The sequence below is a fragment of the Panthera tigris genome, chromosome B1 (genome assembly GCF_018350195.1).
Source record: "Panthera tigris isolate Pti1 chromosome B1, P.tigris_Pti1_mat1.1, whole genome shotgun sequence".
In the NCBI taxonomy this organism is placed as follows: Eukaryota; Metazoa; Chordata; class Mammalia; order Carnivora; family Felidae; genus Panthera; species Panthera tigris.
Window position 1 is genome coordinate 110,604,991 of NC_056663.1, and position 20,723 is coordinate 110,625,713.

The 20,723-nt window shown below is 37.0% G+C and overlaps 1 protein-coding gene across 1 annotated transcript in view; it reads right to left on the reverse strand.

The window, feature by feature from the left end:
• Window positions 1-296: 296 nt before the first annotated feature.
• The window catches only part of FAM241A (family with sequence similarity 241 member A), a 42,804-nt gene continuing 22,377 nt past the window's right edge, over window positions 297-20,723 (reverse strand). Inside the window, exon 2 of the mRNA XM_042984031.1 lies at window positions 297-2,041. Within this exon, the coding sequence (XP_042839965.1) occupies window positions 1,796-2,041 (246 nt within the window). The 3' untranslated portion in view covers window positions 297-1,795. The remainder of the gene's footprint in view (window positions 2,042-20,723) is intronic.

Genomic DNA, 20,723 nt, shown 5'->3' on the forward strand with positions numbered 1-20,723 from the left:
TCTGATTGATATTTGTGTTCAGGATTATCTGATTTTAGAAATCTAACTTGAACATTTTTTTTTTAATCAGTTTTCTGCTTCAACGTGGAAGATGCTGAGAACTTATAGAATAAATTTTTATTTTATTTATTTATTTATTTTTAGCGTTTATTTATTTTTGAGATAGGGAGAGACAGAGCATGAATGGGGGAGGGTCAGAGAGAGAGGGAGACACAGAATCTGAAACAGGCTCCAGGCTCCGAGCTGTCAGCACAGAGCCTGACGCGGGGCTTGAACTCACAGACCGCGAGATCATGACCTGAGTCGAAGTCGGACGCTTAACCGACTGAGCCACCCAGGCGCCCCTAGAATAAATTTTTAAAACAGGATTGGGTAAAAACTTTACAACGTGGAATATTAAACACTTTACACTCTTTAGTTACTGCCTTGCCAAAGACAAAAATATTCCATTGTCCCATTTTCCCCTTACTTAATTTGAGTTTTTAGATAATTATCTTTAGTACCCCTCCTTCATGTATATAGAACGTCTTTGAGACAAAAGTGTACAGGTTTTAGGTTCTTTAACAAAATCCAAAATATCACTAAGCCACTTTCTATTTTTAAAGTGTATTTAAAGAAATGCTTATTTCAATATAAAATCCCAAAGCACTGAATTAAGACACACTAATAACATGACTGGCCAATTACTGACTTGGCTTTAGCCTTAGAGGAATATTATTACAATTGGCTATTAAATTCCAAATTTAAGCATTTGGTTTTATACTGTAATACTGAACCTTTCCAATACAAATATCAAAGAAAATGAACTGATTTTTTTTTGTTTTCTTAAAGGCATAGTAAAAAATTTCAGCCATAATATAAATCAATTTTGGGGGAAAAATCCATGCCAAAATAGGAAATAGATTTTTTAAATCTTAGAATAATTGTTATAAAAGAACTACAAAATGTAAATTTCTGGAAAAAAATACATGGAAAATGTCTCTCTAGGAAAAAAATATGCAACTTGTTAGATACAAGAAAATACAGCATTGCCACGGGGTACAGCCAGCAATAGACATGTCTTATGAGAGTTAAAAAATTCACAAAAGGTAATTAGCACCAAAAGTGTCTAAAACTTCAAATGATATACTGAAGTGATTCCAGGCCCAAGTGTTACATTATAAAAAAGTTACATTGAACTTGGGAAGTTTCACCAGCCATAATAAATATATTCTTTTCAATCTTTAGAAAATGTGCCAGCTTTACTGATTTTTATCACAATTTTAAGGTAGTGTATAGTAATTACCATTTATATTGATTTGATCTGGGCAGGAACCACAGATATCCAAATTATTTCCCAAATAACATGGGGTTATTTGGTGGGTATGGGTGGGGAAAATCTACCGTTAAAACATTTTAAATATCCTTGTTTCATCCTTTTTATTCTAAAATGTTTTGTTGGAATTCTTTACAACACCTCTATTGCCCTATTTGAATCCCATATCCAGTTATTTTTCCTGCCCACTTTTTGGTGGTGTTAAGACTTGGCATGGGAATAGGGAGGGGTATTTAAAAGTGGGCACAGATCACAGTAGTAAAACAAGACTTTTGAATAAGCTACAAAATGTATGTTCAACCCTGTTATAATTAAGAGTTGAGTTTAATTTTAAACAACATCCACTTACAAATTTAATTACAAAACAGCACATAATTTGAAACAAGGCAAATTTTTCGGCTTTCATGTAGTGAAATATAGAACTTCACCAATTACATATCTGGCTACCAAATGTCAAACAATGGCTTATTTAGCCATATTTTACTGTTGCACATAAATAATGACAAGGCAAAGAACAGCAACTAGTCCAAGGGCCTGTAGACCAAGGAACCACAGCATAACCCAAAAGAAAATAACTATTACTGGTTCCACAATTCGTTCTCCAAAATACATCCTTGTGAAGCCCATGTTGATGAGGTTTTTGTTCAGTTCACCAAAAAGTGTTCCCATCTTTTTGTAGTCATCTCCAACAGGCTCGCCAGTGTGGTTTTGTGATTCTTCAATATCCTTTAAAACAAAAACAAAAAACCACAAAACATAAAATGAGAAATAGATGAGGTTCCTTTAAAAAAATTTTTTTTTTAGAGATAGAGTGTAAGTGAGTGGGGGAGAGGGGCAGAGAAAGAGAGAGAATCTTAAGCAGGTTCCATGCTCAGCACAGATGCTGATGTGGGGCTTGATCCCATGACCCTGGGATCCATGACCTGAGCCAAAATCAAGAATCAGATGCTCAATTGACTGAGACACCCAGGCTCCCCCATGGGAAGGTCCTTAAGAATAATGAAGGTCCTTAAGAATAGTGACTCCCAATAATAATCATTCTCCCAAAGTACTGGGCATACTTCTGATAATCACTCACAAATATTTGGGAGTCTTCCTTTTCATTGACATATAAAACAACTGTGAGTGTGCCCACTCTCAAGAATATGGAAAGCACTAATTTATTGATTTCTGTAGAATTAACATTGGACCCTCAACTACCAGAACACTGATTTATAAGATTAAGGAGGGAGCTGATTCATTTCCCTTCATTTTCTAGTTTCCTGGGATTATAAAAGACAGGTCCCTAAATGAGGAATCATGTTTGTACTGCCTTTATCATTTACCATGATTTCAAAATAACCTTTCTACCAATCTCCTGTTTTGAGGCAGGGCCTCAGATTGCTCTGTCTTGTGTAAGTAAGCTGTTTAGTCCATTCCCTTGACACTAAGACTTTAAGGAACCTAGACTCAGCTGACTTGAGCAAGTCTTATTGCTACCATTGAGCAATCCTCAGCCGTTACTGCTGTGATCTTTCATTCTTAGTCCTAGCTAAGGAGACCTCAGTGTAGGGCCTTGCATACTCTCTTGTCCAAATTCTACGAACATCCTAAGTGCCTCTTATTAATCCCATCAGAAGAGACAAGGTTTTCAAATTGGTATACATTTGTACAAGAAGTCTGAAAGTCCACCTGGAAGCCAACTCCCAAGAAAATATCTATGTGTACTCCATATACATGCCAAAAAATGTTTAATATTTTCAAAAAATGTTTACTACTTCTATTACCTCTCAGTCTTACTATAATTAAGGCCTTCATGCCTGTTATTGAGTTACCGTCCTCAGTTTAAAACCAATCCTTGGAATTCTACAAACATTTTTGCCTCCTTGTTAGTCTCTGCCAAGAGAGGGACTAATGGGACATTGCACAGCTGAAGAAGGAAGAAGGGATTTGTTCTTTTTTCTTCTAATGGGTTTGTTGGTGCTGTTTTGCTTTAGCAACAGTTTTTCACTCTGGTAGTAGTAATTTCTTCTGTAGCAGCCACTGATTTCAAAATTTGGGGATTTCCCAACACTTGTAGAATTAATCTCCATGTGCCTTCTTGAGACACTATATCAAATCTGTGGGTGCCTACTCCTCAGATATCCCATTCTTAGGTTGATAGGGTCCCTCCTCTGAGTGTACAGACATCAGTACCAGGCAAGTAGTGATGGGTTTTTGAAAGCCTGAGTTTTAGCTCCACTGAGCCTTTCCCCAATCTTCTCAGTTTTAGTAATTCCACATCTTTTCTTTACTGCCCAGGCCTTTGGAGTGCTGGCTGTTGTTACCTCCATGGTTTTTAAATTTTAGCATGTTTGATAATCCCCTGGAGGGCTTGTGAAAGCACAGATTGTTGGGCCTATCACCAGGGGCCAGGGTTTGGAGTCTGAGAACCTGCATTTCTGACAAGTTTCCAGTTGATGCTTATGATGCTGATCTGTTGACCACCGTCAGAGAAAATCACCGCCTTACTGTTCTCTTTTGCCTTTTCTCTTCTTCAATGCCTGATTAACAATTATTTAAATTAAATTATCTTTGTTAAAATCACTGATATAATTTCTCCTCACTAGACCCTAATACAGTCACAAAAGAAAAACTATGTCATGTAGGAGATATAGGTGTCATCATAATTTATTGAATCTAGTTGCACTTAGGAGTCATGATTCAAATCAATAATTATTTACTGAATACCTACTAGCTCATAGCAGGTGCAAGATGGAGAATTATTTATATAACAAAAAGTCTTTAGGTATAGGGTTTGACACAATAAAAAGTAAATATTAAATACCATTAAGTATGCTGTCTATGCCAGAGGAAAGTAAACTTAAAAGACAAAAGTCATCTGCCAAACAAAGCCAGTGAATTTGAGTAAGTTTTGAGGCACTCTTCAAATATATGACTCAAACTTAGATTCCTTTAGTAGAAACCAAAGCTTGATCATTTCAGTCGTCAATATATAAAAATATTTTTTCATTAAAAATGCCTTATTATCAAGTCTATATATACAATTTAAAGTATATACTTAAGGGAAACCTGGGTGACTCAGTCAGTTGGGTGTCTGACTCTTGATTTTAGCTCAGGTCATGATCCCACGGTTGTGGGATTGAGCCTTATGTCATACTCCACATGGAGTGTGGAGCCTCCTGCTTGAGATTCTCTCTCTCTCTCTCTCTCTCTCTCTCTCTCTCTCTCTCTCTCGCCTGCACACTCTCTATCTCTAGAACATTAAATAAATAAATAAATAAATAAATATATATATATATATATTTAAGGAGAGAGGGAGTGAAAAAAATCTAATTTTTATTTGCAATAGCAGATAAAATGATTCTTGATATGACTTTAAGTGATCTTTCCCTACATAACAGTAATTTATGTAGAACACAGAGTGTCCTTGATGAAGCAGTAGAAAAATGAGACTTATTGGGGCATCATTGTTAAGTCTATATTTTAATTTTAAGCCAGAGTTATTTTTAAATTATATTTATATGTAATTTAAAAATCAGCTTTTTAAAAAAATGTTTATGAGAGACAGCATGAGTGGGGGAGATGGGGAGAGAGAAGGAGAAAGAAGATCTTAAGCAGGCTTGGCACTGTCAGCTCAGAGCCCGATGGGAGGCTGGAACTCACAAACCGTGAGACCATGACCTGAGTTGAAATCAAGAGTTGGATGCTCAACCAACTGAGCCACCCAGGTTCCCCTAAAGTCAGTTTTGGACTTTCATTTCTATCAAAAAAAAGAGTGGGAAAAACAAAATACTGTGGAGACATCCAGGGAGTTCAAATCCAGGCTCCAACACTTAAACTGAATGACCTTGACCAAATCACTTTCAGGAGCTTTAGTTTTCTAATCCATACAATGGATAATCCCCTTTGTTACTGGTAATTTTCTCTTGAATTATAATTTATTTGCTAAACTTTCTTTATTCTTTGTGTTTGATTTCGAAGTTAGTTTTTTCTTCACTGATGTGCTGTGACTAGGTGAATTTTATGTTTCTCAGCTTCTCATATTGTTTTGTGTTCCATAAATAATATACTATATTATAAAAGAAAAAAAAAAGTCTCGCTCTTGCCTGAGATCAAGCCCTTCTTTTCTTTAGGACAGAACTTGAAGACTACTTGATTTAGTTTATAATTTTTCTGGTCCCCCACTTCTCTCTACTCCTACAGTGTCTTGCATTGTTGATAGCATTTCTGGCCTCTTTTTCACTTTCTATTAAAGTTTTTTGTTTTCTTTTTTACTTTTTCCAATTTCTTTTAATCTGTGAACTCGTTGTACTTTGGGGTTTTCTGTGGTTACTGAAGATTTTTGAGACTTTTTTTTTCAGTATTTTTGCGGTTGTAGTACAAAGAAATTACCCTAATCTGGTATGGTTCTTTCTGAAGATTTACTTTAAATTTTTCTACAGACTGCTTGTGGGTTTTTCAGGGAAGAAGTAGGTGTTGCAAGATTTAAATCAAAATAAGGAATTAGTTAACTCCTAGAGGCCAGATGGGGAGGCAGCAATGGATCACATCAGCTCAGATCCTGAGAATACCTGTTGGGATTGGGACAGGAAGTGAAAGATCCAGTATGGACTGGGTTGGGTGAGATGTGGCTGCTGCAGCCTGCTTCTGATTTTAATATGAAAAACGTCAAGCACACACAAAATTAGAGAAAAATAGTACTCTGATCTCCTATACATCTAGAGCCAGATTCAATAATTACTAAAATTTTGCCACTTTACTGCAGCACTTCTTAATCTGGGCAATCTAAAGGAGAGAAAAAAATAAAAATTAGAAGAATGCTTAAAGTGGCATATCTTCACAAATGAAGTTCTGTGGAAACATCCAAGATATTCAGCAATGAATTAGATGGGTTTCAAACAATCCTAAAGGAAAAACATTTAAGAATGTGGAAAATAGGCAGCATATTTTATTTATTTGTTTTTTTGAGAGAGTACACATACAGTCTCACGGGAAAGACAGAAGGAGAGGGAGAGAGAGAATCTTAAGTGGGCTGACACCCAGTGGAGCCCGACCCAGGCCCGATCTTATGACCAACCGACCGACTGCAAGATCCTGAGCTGAAATCAAGAGTCAGAGGCTTAACTGACTTAGCCACCCAGACACCCAGCATTTTTATTTTTATTTTTTAAATGCTTATTTATTTATTTAAAAAAATTTTTTTTTAACATTTATTTATTTTTGAGACAGAGAGAGACAGAGCATGAACGGGGGAGGGGCAGGGAGAGGGAGACACAGAATCTGAAACAGGCTCCAGGCTCTGAGCCATCAGCCCAGAGCCCGACGCGGGGCTCGAACTCACGGACCGCGAGATCGTGACCTGAGCTGAAGTCGGACGCTTAACCGACTGAGCCACCCAGGTGCCCCAATGCTTATTTATTTTTGAAAGAGAGAGAGACAGAGAGAGAGACAGAGACAGAATGTGAGTGGGTCAGGGGCAGAGAGAGAGGGAGACACAGAATCAGAAGCAGGTTCCAGGCTGAGCTGTCAGCACAGAGCCCGACGTGGGGCTTGAACTCACCAGCTGTGAGTTCAAATAGGCTATGCTTTTTTTTTTTTTTTAAATGTTTATTTATTTTTTGAGAGAGTGAGTGTGAGCCGGGGAGGGGCAGAGAGAGAGGGAGACAAAGAATCTGAAGCAGGCTCCAGGCTCAATGACCTGAGCCAACGTCGGATGCTCAACCAACTAAGCCACCCAGGCGCCCCCCTCCTGCACCATTTTTAAATCAGTGAGATTATAGTCAGTCTCATCACAGTATTTTCTATATCCAGAATACCCATCTCAAATACCACAATTCTAAGAGGTACAAACATTGGTGTGCTGGTAAATGTTTCATAAGGCCTTGTGGGGGGATGGGAGTTGGGGTAGGTGGATTTCTAATTTGAATTGTTTGCCAGTTGTGTAGTGTTTTCCAGTTTCTGTAGCTAGTGCTCCTGCTGCGCTCACTTTCAAGCTCCTTAACAGCTAGCTTACAACGTTCCTGAGAATTTAACAGTTGGTTCCTGAGGTCAAGTAGGAGTTGCCATCAGTACTCCACTGTAGATTCAGTAGTTGAGATAAAGACCTGCATGGTTATAATTGATTAGTTTGATCTCTCCCTTCTTTCCATCAATTAGCAGATTTAATGATTTTTTTTTAAGCTTACAAAACTGGTAAGTTGGGTTAGTTACATAGAATTACTACGATACATTAAAATTAGGAAAATTGTATGAAGAAAGAAATATATTATGATTTGAGTAGTGGATATGGTAGATACAATGAAATACATGTAAGGTTACAAAACCACCACAACAAGGAACAGAATTTTGCTTTTTCTGGTCTGTTTCATACAGATATCAAAAGTAAATTCAATTCAGTAATTTTTACAAATTCTTATTTACAATAGAACTTACACTGTCTGGATGATTTGTGAGAAACCTGAGGCATTCATGACTCCTCCCTCGTCCTCCCCCCTACAGCAAGCTCATCAACATATACCCTTTTTATTTTACCTTCTAAATACTTCCTTATTGTATATATTGCTATTCCATCTGCTGCTGTAATCCCAAAATAATCTACTAAAATCTCTTGCCTTGACTATTCCAAGTTTCCTAACTGCTCTTGCACATATTCTTTAGCTCCCCTATAAGCTATTTACCACACCACAGCCAAAGTGATCCTTTTAAATGGCAAATACAATCACCACCCCCCCCCCCCCCCCCTGCTTTTAGGATAAAGACCAGACTTTTTAACATGATCTATGAGGCCCTGCTTAGTCTGGCTTCTCTTTGGGTCTCTGGCCTCGTCCTGTCATCAGCCTCCTTTTGTCTTTCTCTGTTTCAGCCACATGGGTCTTTAACTTCTTGAACAGGCTATGCTTTTTTTTTTTTTTAATGTTTATTTTTTGAGAGAGAGATAGAGTGTGAGCAGGGGAGGGGCAGAGAGAGATGGAGACACAGAATCTGAAGCAGGCTCCAGGCTCTGAGCTGTCAGTACAGAGCCCGATGTGGGGCTTGAACCCATGAACTATGAGATCATGACCTGAGCCGAAGTCAGACGCTTCATCAACTGAGCTACCTAGGCGCCCCTAAACAGGCTGTGCTTTTGCCTGCCACGTATTTGTACTTGCTGTTTTCTCTGCCTACCACACTCTTCCCTCCCTTCTTTGCTCAGTTAATGCCTGCTCTTCATTTAGTCTCAGCTTAAGCTTCAACTCAGTCTCATAGCACTATATAATGTTCCTTCAATGTATTCTGAATCAGTGTAAATGTGTGTGTGTGATTATTTGATGAATGTCTCTATCACTGTGCATGAAGATAGGGGCAATATCTGTTTTTTGTTGGCCATTGATAGATATCCTCTAATATTAGTATACAGCAGGGGCTGTCTTGGGAATAGCAGCATATAGAAGGAGCTCAATACATATTTGTTGAATAAATGGAGAAAATTGATCATGTGTCTGGCAAGCATTAGAGCAATATCTTGATAGATTTTCTACCTTTCTCACTTCTTGACAAATAAAAGATGATCTTTATTTTCCAAATTATTTTTATTATATTAATTTCAAAGCAATGTATAGATTTTAATGGTTAGTATAGTATAGTACTATAGTACTATATAGTACTATAGTACTATAGTATAGTATAGATTTAAATAGGTTAGTATTTCTGTTTTGAATATTATTAAGCATCCTCTTTCTTCTTTCTTCTTAGAACCTTATTCCAGCCCGTATTCCTCAGGTGAGGCATACCCCACCTACAGCTCCAGTGATAATAAATCTAAGAGTAATAAACTTCCCTCTACCATAAGCTGGCTTTGGAAAGCGCATGTGATCCACTTTGGAACAATGACTTTTGTAGGTATTCTTGGAAATATCTCCTTAGCTCTTCTGACACAAATTTGGAAAATGATTCTATTTTCTATTTGTTCACATATAATCCTTAAATAAAAACAATTTATTGTGTTTGTATTAGTTTTCTATTGCTGCTATAAGAAATTACTGTAGGGGCGCCTGGCTGGCTCAGTCGGCTAAGTGACAGCTCAGGTCATGATCTCATGGTTCGTGGATTCTAGCCCCACATCGGGCTCTGTGCTGAACACTTGCTTGGAGCTTGGAGCCTGCCCTGCTTCAGATTCTGTGCCTCCTTCTCTATCTGCCCCTCCCCTGCTTGTGCTCTGTCTCACAGAAAATAAATAAAAAATAAAAAAATAAAAAAATAAATATAAAAGAAATATATATATGAAATAAATAAATAATAAATAAGTATATATATATATAAAATAAATATAAAAGAAATATATATATGAAATAAATAAATAATAAATAAGTATATATATATATATATATATATATATATATATATATATATATATAAAAGAAATTGCTATAAACTTAGTGGCTTAAAACAACAAAAACTTATCAACTTATAGTTCTGTAGTTTAATCTCAGCAGGACTGCATTTCTTTCTAGAGGTTCTAGGAGAGAATCTAGTTGCCTACCTTTACCAGCTCCTAAAGGCTATCCATATTCCTTGGCTTCGACCCCCTTCCTGCATCTTCAAAACTAGCAATGTTGCAGTTTTTCTGACCATTCTTCTGTAGTTAACTTTTCTCTCTGATCTCAGTAGGGAAAGGTTCTCTGCTTTTAAGGACCCATGTGATCAGGTCGAGCCCAATGGGACAATCCAGAATAATCTCCCCATCTCAAGGTCCTTAAATTTAATCACACCTGCAGAATCTCTTTTGCCATGTGAGTTATCATATTCACAAATTCTAAGGATTAAGATATGGACATCTTTGGGGAGGCATTATTCTGCCTACCACAATATTTTATTATAAAATTATTTCTTTGTATATCCATTTCCTGTCACTAGCTTTGATAGGAAGGGAAAGGCCATGTCTTATAAATTTTTACATTAGTATTTAGTATATTGTATTGTGACTGGCCTATTAATAATAAATATTTGTTGAATTAACCATAGAAATATTTTATAACAAAATATTAGAAAATACCCACACAAAATAAACAAAACTTACATGTAACATCAAATATTTTATTCCTCCATGAGTACAGTTGTGAATTTGTTCAAATATTTATAAATAAATTCTAGACTAGATTACAAGATATAGTAGCTGCTAGCCAAACCATTGTATTTTAATAGTAGAGAGTAATATAAACAGATGAGTTCTTGAGTCCTTGACTCCCTCTCACATGCTTATAATTTTCAGAGTAATAGTAGTAGTGGCAGTATTATTAATGGTATAGAAAAGCTCACACTAAGTGCCTACTGTGTGCCAGGCACTGTGCTTTACAAGCATTATCTTGTTTGATCTTTCTACAAACTGTGGAGGCATTATTATTTTCCCTCATTTGCAGATAAGGAAACTAAATTTCACAGGTATTAAATGTCTGGTCATTGACTTATTCTTAGTGAATGAAGGAGCTGTGATATGAATCCAGACACTCTTACTCCATTAAGAGTAATTAATTATTAACTATACTATATTCCCTCACCATGAATCCCTATACTACACTCCTTCTAGTTATTATTATATTATTGATAGCTAGCATCTGTCTAATGCTGCTTATTTGGCAGAGAAATTTTACATATTTGAAGTCTGAAAAAAGAAAAACCATGTAACACGTTTTCATTTTTCACAGAATGAGTACATTTAACAAACTGAAAGGAACACCAGCATCTCTTTTTGCTTTACATCTTTTCTCAGTTTACAGTGAGTTTACCAAGCAAAAAAACTACTCAAATTTTTATTTTTATCTTACATAAAAATTTAAACAAGACAAAGCTATTTGCAACAGCTAAGTGGATTTTTCATGGCTTTTTCAGTATTGACTAGAATTCAGACTCAAATGTGGAAACAAACCTCTCGGCCTTAGCACGATCTTCTCGGAAACCTCCATGCTGTGAGAGCCAAGTGGAGGAAGAAGCGAATGCACAGGCTGAAGCGTAAAAGGAGAAAGATGAGGCAGAGGTCCAAGTAAACCACTATCCTGTGGTCCCACGGAGTCACAGGAGCAGAAATAAGGAAAGCTAGAGGCCAGAGACCTTGGAACCAATTGTTGGACTACATGCCTACTTTCTAGAGCTTGATTCAATGGATCTAGACCATGCATGCCCTTGATTGTAATGGCCACGTTAGAGAGACCTGCCTCGCTCATATCAAAACAGTCCGTTTTTGTTCTTTGCCCTGGACCTGTCTGTGACTTTCGGGACTAATTCTGTTTTCATTTGTGGCTGAATGTAACACATGTACAATAAATCATCTCTTCTGCTGTCTTGGCTAAAGAAAACAAGCAAAAAAACAAATGTGGAAAAAGAGTCCAAGCAAGAATGCAGAGATATACTTGGCAGAACTGCAATAAGGCAACAACAGCAACAACAAAACACAAAAATCAACCAAACAAAACACTCCATACATAAAATGGTACACCAGTGCAGAAATTCAGGCGGTGCTTTTCCCTCTCTTCTAACATTAGTCACTTTGTGTATTTGGCATATTTTTTCTTTGTATGTGAGGTCCTGATGAAAGATTTGGCAAAAGCGCAGTTTCCTTCATGATTGTACAATAGTACTATGATATGCATGCACACTGAAGTGTTTTTTTTTTTTATACCAAAATAGTCATTATTTTTTATGATTTAAGATTTACATTAAAATAAAAAGGTTGGGGCGCCCCAGTGGCGTACCTGGTTAAGTGTCCAATTCTTGATCTTGGTTCAGGTCATGATCTCACGGTTCGTGGCTTTGAGCCCCACAACAGGCTCTGCGCTGACAGTGTGCAGCCTGCTTGGGATTCTGTCTCTCCTTCTCTCTATCCCTCCCCGCTTTTTTGAGTGCGCGCGTGCTCTCTCTCTCAAAAATAAATAAACTTAAAAAAAATAATGAGGTGATAAAATTGTTTCAAGACCTTCTTAAAAGATACACAAAATTAATGATGGGAAATTAAAGGTGAACCTTTACATAATCATAGGATATTTTTAAGTTAATTTATTTATTTTGAGAGGGAGAGAGGAAGCATGAGCTGGGGAGGGGCAGAGAGAGAGGGAGAAAGAATTCCAAGCAGGCCCTGCCCTGGCAGTGCAGAGCCCCACACAGGGCTCGAACCCACGAACTGTAAGTTCATGAGCTGAGCTGAAAGCAAGAGTCAGTCACTCAACCAATTGAGCCACCTAGGTGCCCCAAATCATGGGAGTTTTAAGAGGTAAGTATCCTTAAAGATAAATAAATCGAAATCCCCTACTTTAGAAAGAAGGAATATGAGGTTAAGTCATCAGGCTACTAACAATAATACAGGCTTTGGAAGCAAATAGAACAGACTCATATGTTGCTTTGCACACATTCAAGGCAAATTATTTAATCACTGACCCTCAGTTTCCCCATGTATAAAAGGAACATAATACTTACCTTATAGAATCGGTAATAAAATGAAGAAATGGATAAAAAGCTTTTAGAATACACACACTAATCATTCAATATGCATTATTATTATTATTATTATTATTATTATTATTATATTTTTGGTAGATTTATATTTTGTGATGTTTACTTCTCTTTCTATTGTACCATGTTGCTGGAGATAATTAACAGCTTAGTGATCATCTTTCTCATGATAATTAAATTCAGTTGTATTTTTCTTCAAATGTTTTGACAATTTAATTATATAGAAGTTGAGGTGGGATGTTTTCTATGGACATCCTTACTTATGGAACAATCTGTGCATATTAGTATGGCAGGACCTCGGTTTATTCACTTTAAGAAGCACACAGGCTACATTCTATAAACAGGCTTTTGCTGAGTGGGTGACAATTTAAAATTCACTTTCAACTCTTTTCCTGTTTGAAGTATTACATTTGTATTACTGCACGGGATTACATGTGCAGGATTGGAAATCTGCTATTTTGCCTGTTTGGTATTTATTACATCTTTTTTTCTGGTAGCAGTACCTTGACTTAACTATGGAAAAACCATCCCCAATCCACTCTTAGTCCCTGTGTTTGGTTGAAGATGTCCCCATTCCCCAGGTCTAGGCAGACCAATCAGAATATTCCATTTCCTTGGACATATGATTAGTTAAGGGATAAACATGTAATCAATGATAGGCCAATGGAACAACTCTAAGACTTTTGCCGCAACTATTTTTTTAATGTTTATTTATTTTTGACCCACACACAGAGAGCGCATGAGCAGAGGAGGGGAGAGAGAGAGAGAGCGGGAGACACAGAATCCGAAGCAGGCTCCAGGCTCTGAGCTGTCAGCACAGAGCCTGACGTGGGGCTCGAACTCACGAGCTGTGAGATCATGACCTGAGCTGAAGCAGGATAACCAACCAACTGAGCCACCCAGGCACCCCATTGCTGCAACTATTAAAAAAGAGACACTTTTTCTTTCACCGCTATTGGTTAGCTGATAAGATATAGGGCATCTTATTCTCATGAGGGGAAAACTTTCTATAAATGAAGCCAATATAAAGTAAAGCCAGGAAATGATATTGTCAATATAGTTTCAATACTTGAATACAGCTAGTGCATCTACCTTTGGTCTTTTTAATTACATGAGCCAATAAATTCCTATTTTGCAAAATCCAGTAGAAGTTGAAATTTTTGCACTTGGAATCAAGAATTTTGAACATAGATGATGATGATAATGATGATGACCATGATAAAAATAATAGACACTATTAATTGAATGTGTACTATATGCTAAATATTGTGTTAAGCACTTTACATTCATTATGGCATTTGATATCCATTTTTTTACAGTAAGTATTGATAGTTACTTCTAAAGCTTGTATTCTTTTTTATAGTACTCAGCCATTTCCTCATTAAACTTGGATTTACTGTTACTAGCAATAACTAACATGACAAATGTATTAATAATGTTAAAAACAGCAATTAATGGTGGTTATCCAAGTAGAAATTTTTAGATATAATTTTCCAAGTATTGTTTTTAAAAACTACCATAAGAACAAGTGGATAAATGGTTATTTACTGCATTCAGAGAACATAGTATAAAAACTAAAATGCTGATTTCTCCTTGCTACTTTTGGTTGGCCTTCCCTAGCTGTCAAGAAGTATCAGTCTCAATAATGTAAACCCAAGGAAATCATACCTAGGCAGGTAAATTTACACATCTCAAGAGGCATACCAAGCAAGAGGAAAATAATTTTTAGATAGCACATACTGTTATGTGAATTGAGGCTTACTGAACGGATGAAAGAACTAGTGAATGAATGAATACAACTCCTAAATCTTCTTGCCACAACTTCTTCCCCTTTCAACTTGTTTATTCAACTACTCCCAGTGACTCTTTCCAACTACACTGGGCTTGTAGTCCACTGATGTACAAATTCTCTCAATCCACTAGCTAAGCCTGTTCCTTTCTTCTCTATCCTCATTCAGCTTGAGTGCTATGGCCCAGAATTTCAATAACATTTTAAACTTCATTGTCTCATTGGGCAAAATCTTAATTTTAGAGGAGCTTAACAATTTTCTCTGCCTGTACCTGAGGATGCTAGAGAAAGTCATACTATTGGGTATACTGGTACCACTAGTTTATGACCATTAGCCCCTAATAAGATCTTAAAATACCCTGAACTCCTACTTCATTTCTCTGCTCAGCTCATTTTTTTCTGCTCTCCCCATAGACTATTTCAAACCTCCTCTTTCTTTCAAATCTCCTGCTCCTCTCTTTTTCTATTCCCCTCCTCTAGCATTTTATCTGACTACCTACTTCTCAGGGAAAAGAGAAGTAGTCAGAAAAGAGCTTCCTTAACTTTGTGATACTAAATGTAACAGCCACTTCAGTTTATGTCCCTCTTTCTCCATTCTCTTTTGTTACTCATAAAGAAATGAGGAAGTGTTCCTTTTTCTATGTCTAATTCCTCTTACCTATGTGTAGGATCTTTTCCTAGCCTAGATTATCCCTCTTCCATTATCCTTTGTCTCATATATATTCAATCTCTCCCTTTCAAGGGCTCCTCATTACTATTTGTATATGCTTAGATCTTAACCCCTTAATAAAAGACTCCCTCCATGCCACACCCCCTATTAGTTCTGCCTTGTCTCTTTCATAGCCCAACTATTTGAAACAATTCACTTGGCTTATTCCCATTTTTTCATGGTTGTCAAGAACTATAAGAGACTGACATTTTATCCTGCCTACAGGTTAACACATTAGCCTATCACAGTTTCATGGATGCTGGTAGAAGACATAAGACTCTTAGGTTAGAGACAAGGACTTTATTTTTCAGGCCACAGGAAGCAGCATGAGTTTCATGTTGATGCTGGTTCCCCTTTCCTCCTAAGTCCCATAGGGTGATACAGAGGGGCACAGGTAGATGCTGCAGGCAATGGGTTTGTATCACAGCTGAGGAACTCTGAACTTTGAGAATTCTCATCTTTTATTTTGGGCTATAGGCAAACCTGTCTAACCTTTGTCCCAGAGGGAGATATTATCTTTATTATACTGGACAGCAAACAAATTTGCTTTCTGTTCCAGAAGGAGACAGTATCCCTATCTTCCAAGTCTATTTACTTAACAACAACTATCCTTGAAAAAACAATCCTAAACAAAAGCTCTTAGTACAAGAGATCCCTGGAGAATTACTCCATCCATTCACATCTCAACCTATTCCAATCTGGCTTCTGTCCCCATTACACCACCAAAACAGCTCTTGAAAAGGTTGCCAATAAACTCTTACCAATAAATTAGACATTTTTCAGCTCTCATTTATTCCACTCCTAAGTAGACTTCACAATGACCCTTTTTTCTCTTCTTTTCCATTTTAGGACATCACATTCTCCTGGTTCTACTTTAATCTCTCTGGCTATACCTTCTCAGTCTCCTTTGTAAGTTCACCATCCTCAACCCAGCTATTGGTCCTCAACCTCTGGTCCTAAGCCCTCATCTTTCTTCATTGAACATTTTATTTCCTAAATAAGCTCACCCAAATCTTACAGTTACATTTACTACCAATAAGTCAATTATTTAGCACATTACAGCCATATATTCAACTACCTTCTTGACATTTACACTTGAATACCTTGAATATATTTCAACACTTAACACATACAAGGCCAAACCCATGATTTTCCTCCTCAAAAGTGGTCTTCATTCATTGAACAGATAGACTGTCAGGAATGATATCCATCCTTAATTTCTACAAGCCAGAAACCTAGGAATGATCTGCAAAAATTCTTTCCTCATTTCCTACATCCAATTCATCAGTATGTCCTGTTGATTTTTATGTCTAAATCCTAAATATCTCTTTAATCTACCTAATTCTTCCTACATGATTCTACTAGCTTTTCTCACTTAGCCTCATCTTATACTTTGTTCCCTCTTTCACTTTCTTTACTTTCCTTTCCCTGTCCTAATTTGAGTCTCTCATACTCCCTTGCTTTTCTTGACTGAAAGCTTTTAAAAGTTATTTCCTCTGCCCAGTATGTTCTATCTTCTTCTTTTCGTCTATTAATTCCTATTTTATTCTTCAGCTCTCAAGAAAGTCTGTTTGGGCCTCTCTGCTAGAAAAATCTCCTTATTAAATGTTCTTATCATACCACATAGCTATCCTTACATCAGATGAATTTTGTGTTTTGTTTGTGTGATAATCTAATTCATGTTTATCTTCCTCAATGGTGTGTAAGTAGCAGAACAGCAAAAATCATGTTTTTCCCTCTTAACTTTTATATTTTCAGTGCCTGCCATATTTTAGGCACTTCCACCTAGATTACAAGATTTTACGAGGTATAATATGTAACCACTGTACTAATTCATCCTACTTTCTAACTGTCCTCTAAAATAAATTCTATTGTGGTCACAAACCTCTGTTCTCTGCATCCTCCCCACTCACATTTAAGCCTTAAGGTAATAAACATTGTGTTAAACATCTGCTATGCTTGTTTCCTATGTATTTCCATTTAAAATGAAAAATAACCCTATGAAGTAGGTGTATTATGATGTGTTTGAGACCACTCACTCAACTAGAGATACATAATACATAGATAGTATATGGAAAAACCAAGATTAAATTTTAGACTGATTCCAGAACTATGGCACCATACCAGTTAGGTAACACCATCCCCATTTTAAAACTCAGTATGTAAAAGATTTTCTATAGCTTAGCCATAAGGTATGAGTTGAGATTTATAAAGCCAAAACCCAAATTTTTTTAATAAGACAGAAAATTTGGGGACTAGAACAAAGATAGCATCTTAAATGGAGGAGACTTCCTCTCCATGAGCATTGATGTATGAATATTGAAAGTAGGGAAGATGTAACCAAACAAATAATAGTAAATATCCCAATTACTGCATGCCAGGGAAATCAATATGCAAGGAACACTAATAAATAGTACCTTATTAATTAATTAAAACATTAAATCCCAGAATAATGTTTTCCTTATTGCATTAATCATAGCACCTGGCAAGATTATGTACTGTAATGGTTCAAGAGGCTTATTTTAGCTTGTATGCTCCCTCCCTACAACACACACACACACACACACACGAACATGCCTTAACTTTTATTATAAATCTTGCCCTTTGTCTTTGTAAGTGAACTTTTGTAAGCATGGAAAAGGGACCAGTTGCTAGTCATAAGCAATTGTGAGGACATGTCTAAAAAGAAGATAAAAGAACAAACATTTATATTTTTTCTAATATCTCTTGTTCTTTGGCTGGTATATAATCTGTCTTCTCAACCTCTTTCCCTTCTGGTTCTCTTCATTTCTTCCTGTGGATTTGAATTCCTATTTAGTGTCATTTCCTCACTCCAATACAAGACCTCACAACAATACAACTGCCTCTCGCACTGATATTGTCAAGTGTACTACATTTCAGTATGTTTTAGGCTCAACAATACAATTATGTACATAGTGTTCTTTGCAATTCTTTTTAAATCAGTTGAGAAGATATATGCAATTATACTATCTTTTGGGATTATCTACATAATTACCTTTACGAGTGCTCTTTGTTTTTATGTGTGTGTGGATTCATAGTATTCTCTGGTTTACATGCTTTCATCCTCATAACTTCCTCTGATAGTTCTTTTAAGACAGATCTTCTGGCAAAAAATTCTCAGTTTTTGTTTATTTGGGAATGTATTTCACCTTCATTTCTGAAAGATAGTTTTGCTGGATATAAGATTGTTCATTGACAGGTTTTTACTTTCTGCGCTTTGTGTTGCCCTATTGCCTTCTGTTCTCCAATATTTCTGATGAGAAGTCAACTATTAATCTTACTGGGGTTCCATTGTGATGAGTTATTTTCCCTTATTTCTTTCAAGATCTTCTTTTTCTTTTTGTCTTTCAACATTTCGATCATGATATGTCTGGATGTGGGCTGCTTTGTGTTTATTCTACTTGGACTTTATTGAATTTCTTGGATGTGTAGCTTAATGTTTTTCATTAATTTGAGAAATTTGTGGCTATTGTATCTTAGAATATTTTTGCTATCTCTTTTGCTCTCCTCTCCTTGTTATTCCCATTACCTATATTATCTGGTGTGCTTAATCATGTTCTCCAATTCTCTTAAGCTGTGCTCATTTTTTTAATTGCTTTTTCTTTCTGTTCTTCAGCTTGTATAATATCTATTGATCTATCTTCAAATTCACTGATTTTTATCTTCTTCCAGTTCAAATAATTTTCATTTGGTTTATTATACTTTTCAACTCCAGAATTTCCATTTAATTAAAAAAATTCTCTTAATATTCTCTATATGATGAGACACTGTCATTATACTTTCATTCTTTAGGCATGGTTTCCTTTGGTTCTTTGAATGCATTTATAATATTGCTTTGGAGTCTTTGTCTGCTAAATACATCATCTGGGACCCATAAAAGGCATTTTCTATTTCCTATTTTTCCCCTGTTTATGGGTCATACCTTTCTATTTATTTCCATGTCTCAACTACAACTATTTGTTGTAGCATCAGTATCACTATCAGTATCACTGCTGTTGTTTGCTTGATTGTTTATTTGCTTAGTGACTTGGCTGAACTAATTTTGCAAAGTCTTTTCCCCTGCAATGTGCAGCCTCTGATTTTCCTACTTATATTTTCCCACCATATTTTCTCACTCATTATTTAGGGGTTGCTCTTGGGTTAGCATAAGCGAATTATTGGTTAAAGTTGCACTTAAGCCTCCTTTGCCAGTTGATTTTTACTCTCTACTACTGGCTGTATCTGTAGCTTGGACATTGCTATTCTAGTTCAGGGATTTTACTTGTTTGCCCCACATTCAGGCAGGGCTAGTAGTTTGGAAGTTCCCACTCTGCTCCTAAGATGACCCAGCCTTGGGCATCTGCACAGTTCTCCAGACTGCCAGGAATATCTGCGATATCATAGGAGGCTTGCTTCCTAGGAGTTACCCCTGAGTCAGAGTAGCTTATTATTGTTCAATAAGTGTTTGATCACAGGTTGTGTTGAAGCCCCTTGTTCTTCTGAGGCTTTTGCCCTGTGTTGATGGGTCTGTGTGCAACTTGGGGAATGCTTTCAAGTCTGCCCCACATCCTGCTCTGATTGCTCCTAAGTGGGTGTAGCCTTGCACATGCACACTACGTTCCTGATCACACAGTTGATTATGATGCCAGGAGGGCTCTTCTTGGCTGACTCTTTCACTGGTTCTTTCTTTAAAACTTTTGGCTGCTCTGTTGTTTTGATGCATTATGGGGTTACCAGCCTCCTCTTAATTTCTCTTCATCAAGATCTGTATTGTACACCATCATGCATGAATTCTACACTTCTTCTTACAAAGAGTCCTCTTACTCAGATCTATGGAGCTCTTTACTCTTATGATCTGCCTTTACCCCCGGGTAGAACACCTGCACCAATGCACTAGAACTGGGGACACAGACCCTCTTTTCCCAGTTACAACCCTGCTCTATAAGTTGGCATGGAAGTGGGGAGCAGCTCTGGTCTTGGCTTGCCCTACTTTGTGTGGAACCTCTACCCCATGGTGAGTTAGGGCAGGGCAATTGGGCTGCAGTATTCTCAGCTTGCTCTGCTAGAGTAGGGGCTGGTTGGGGAAAAGGGGAGTGGTCTTCTCAGCCATGCCCATGTGGAACAGAATTCCTAAAACATGGAGGTGGTGGGGGTGGGTGGATGGGGATGAGAAACACCAGAGGCCTACTCCTTCGTGATCAAACTGCAGCTCTAGGCTAGGAGTTAGGGAGAGAGGAAACTTCATCTTCTTGTTGGCTTTTTGGCTACACATGCTTGGGTTGTAGCTTCTATAACACAACACTGTGAGGGGGAGGCAACGAGAGAGAGGTAATGGATTGGGTTGTGGCTCAAATGCCACAAAAACTCACTGTTCTGATATTTAGTAGATTTTCCCTAATGAATGTTTCTTGGTTTGCTGTATACACTTAGAATAACTCCCAAAGACTGAA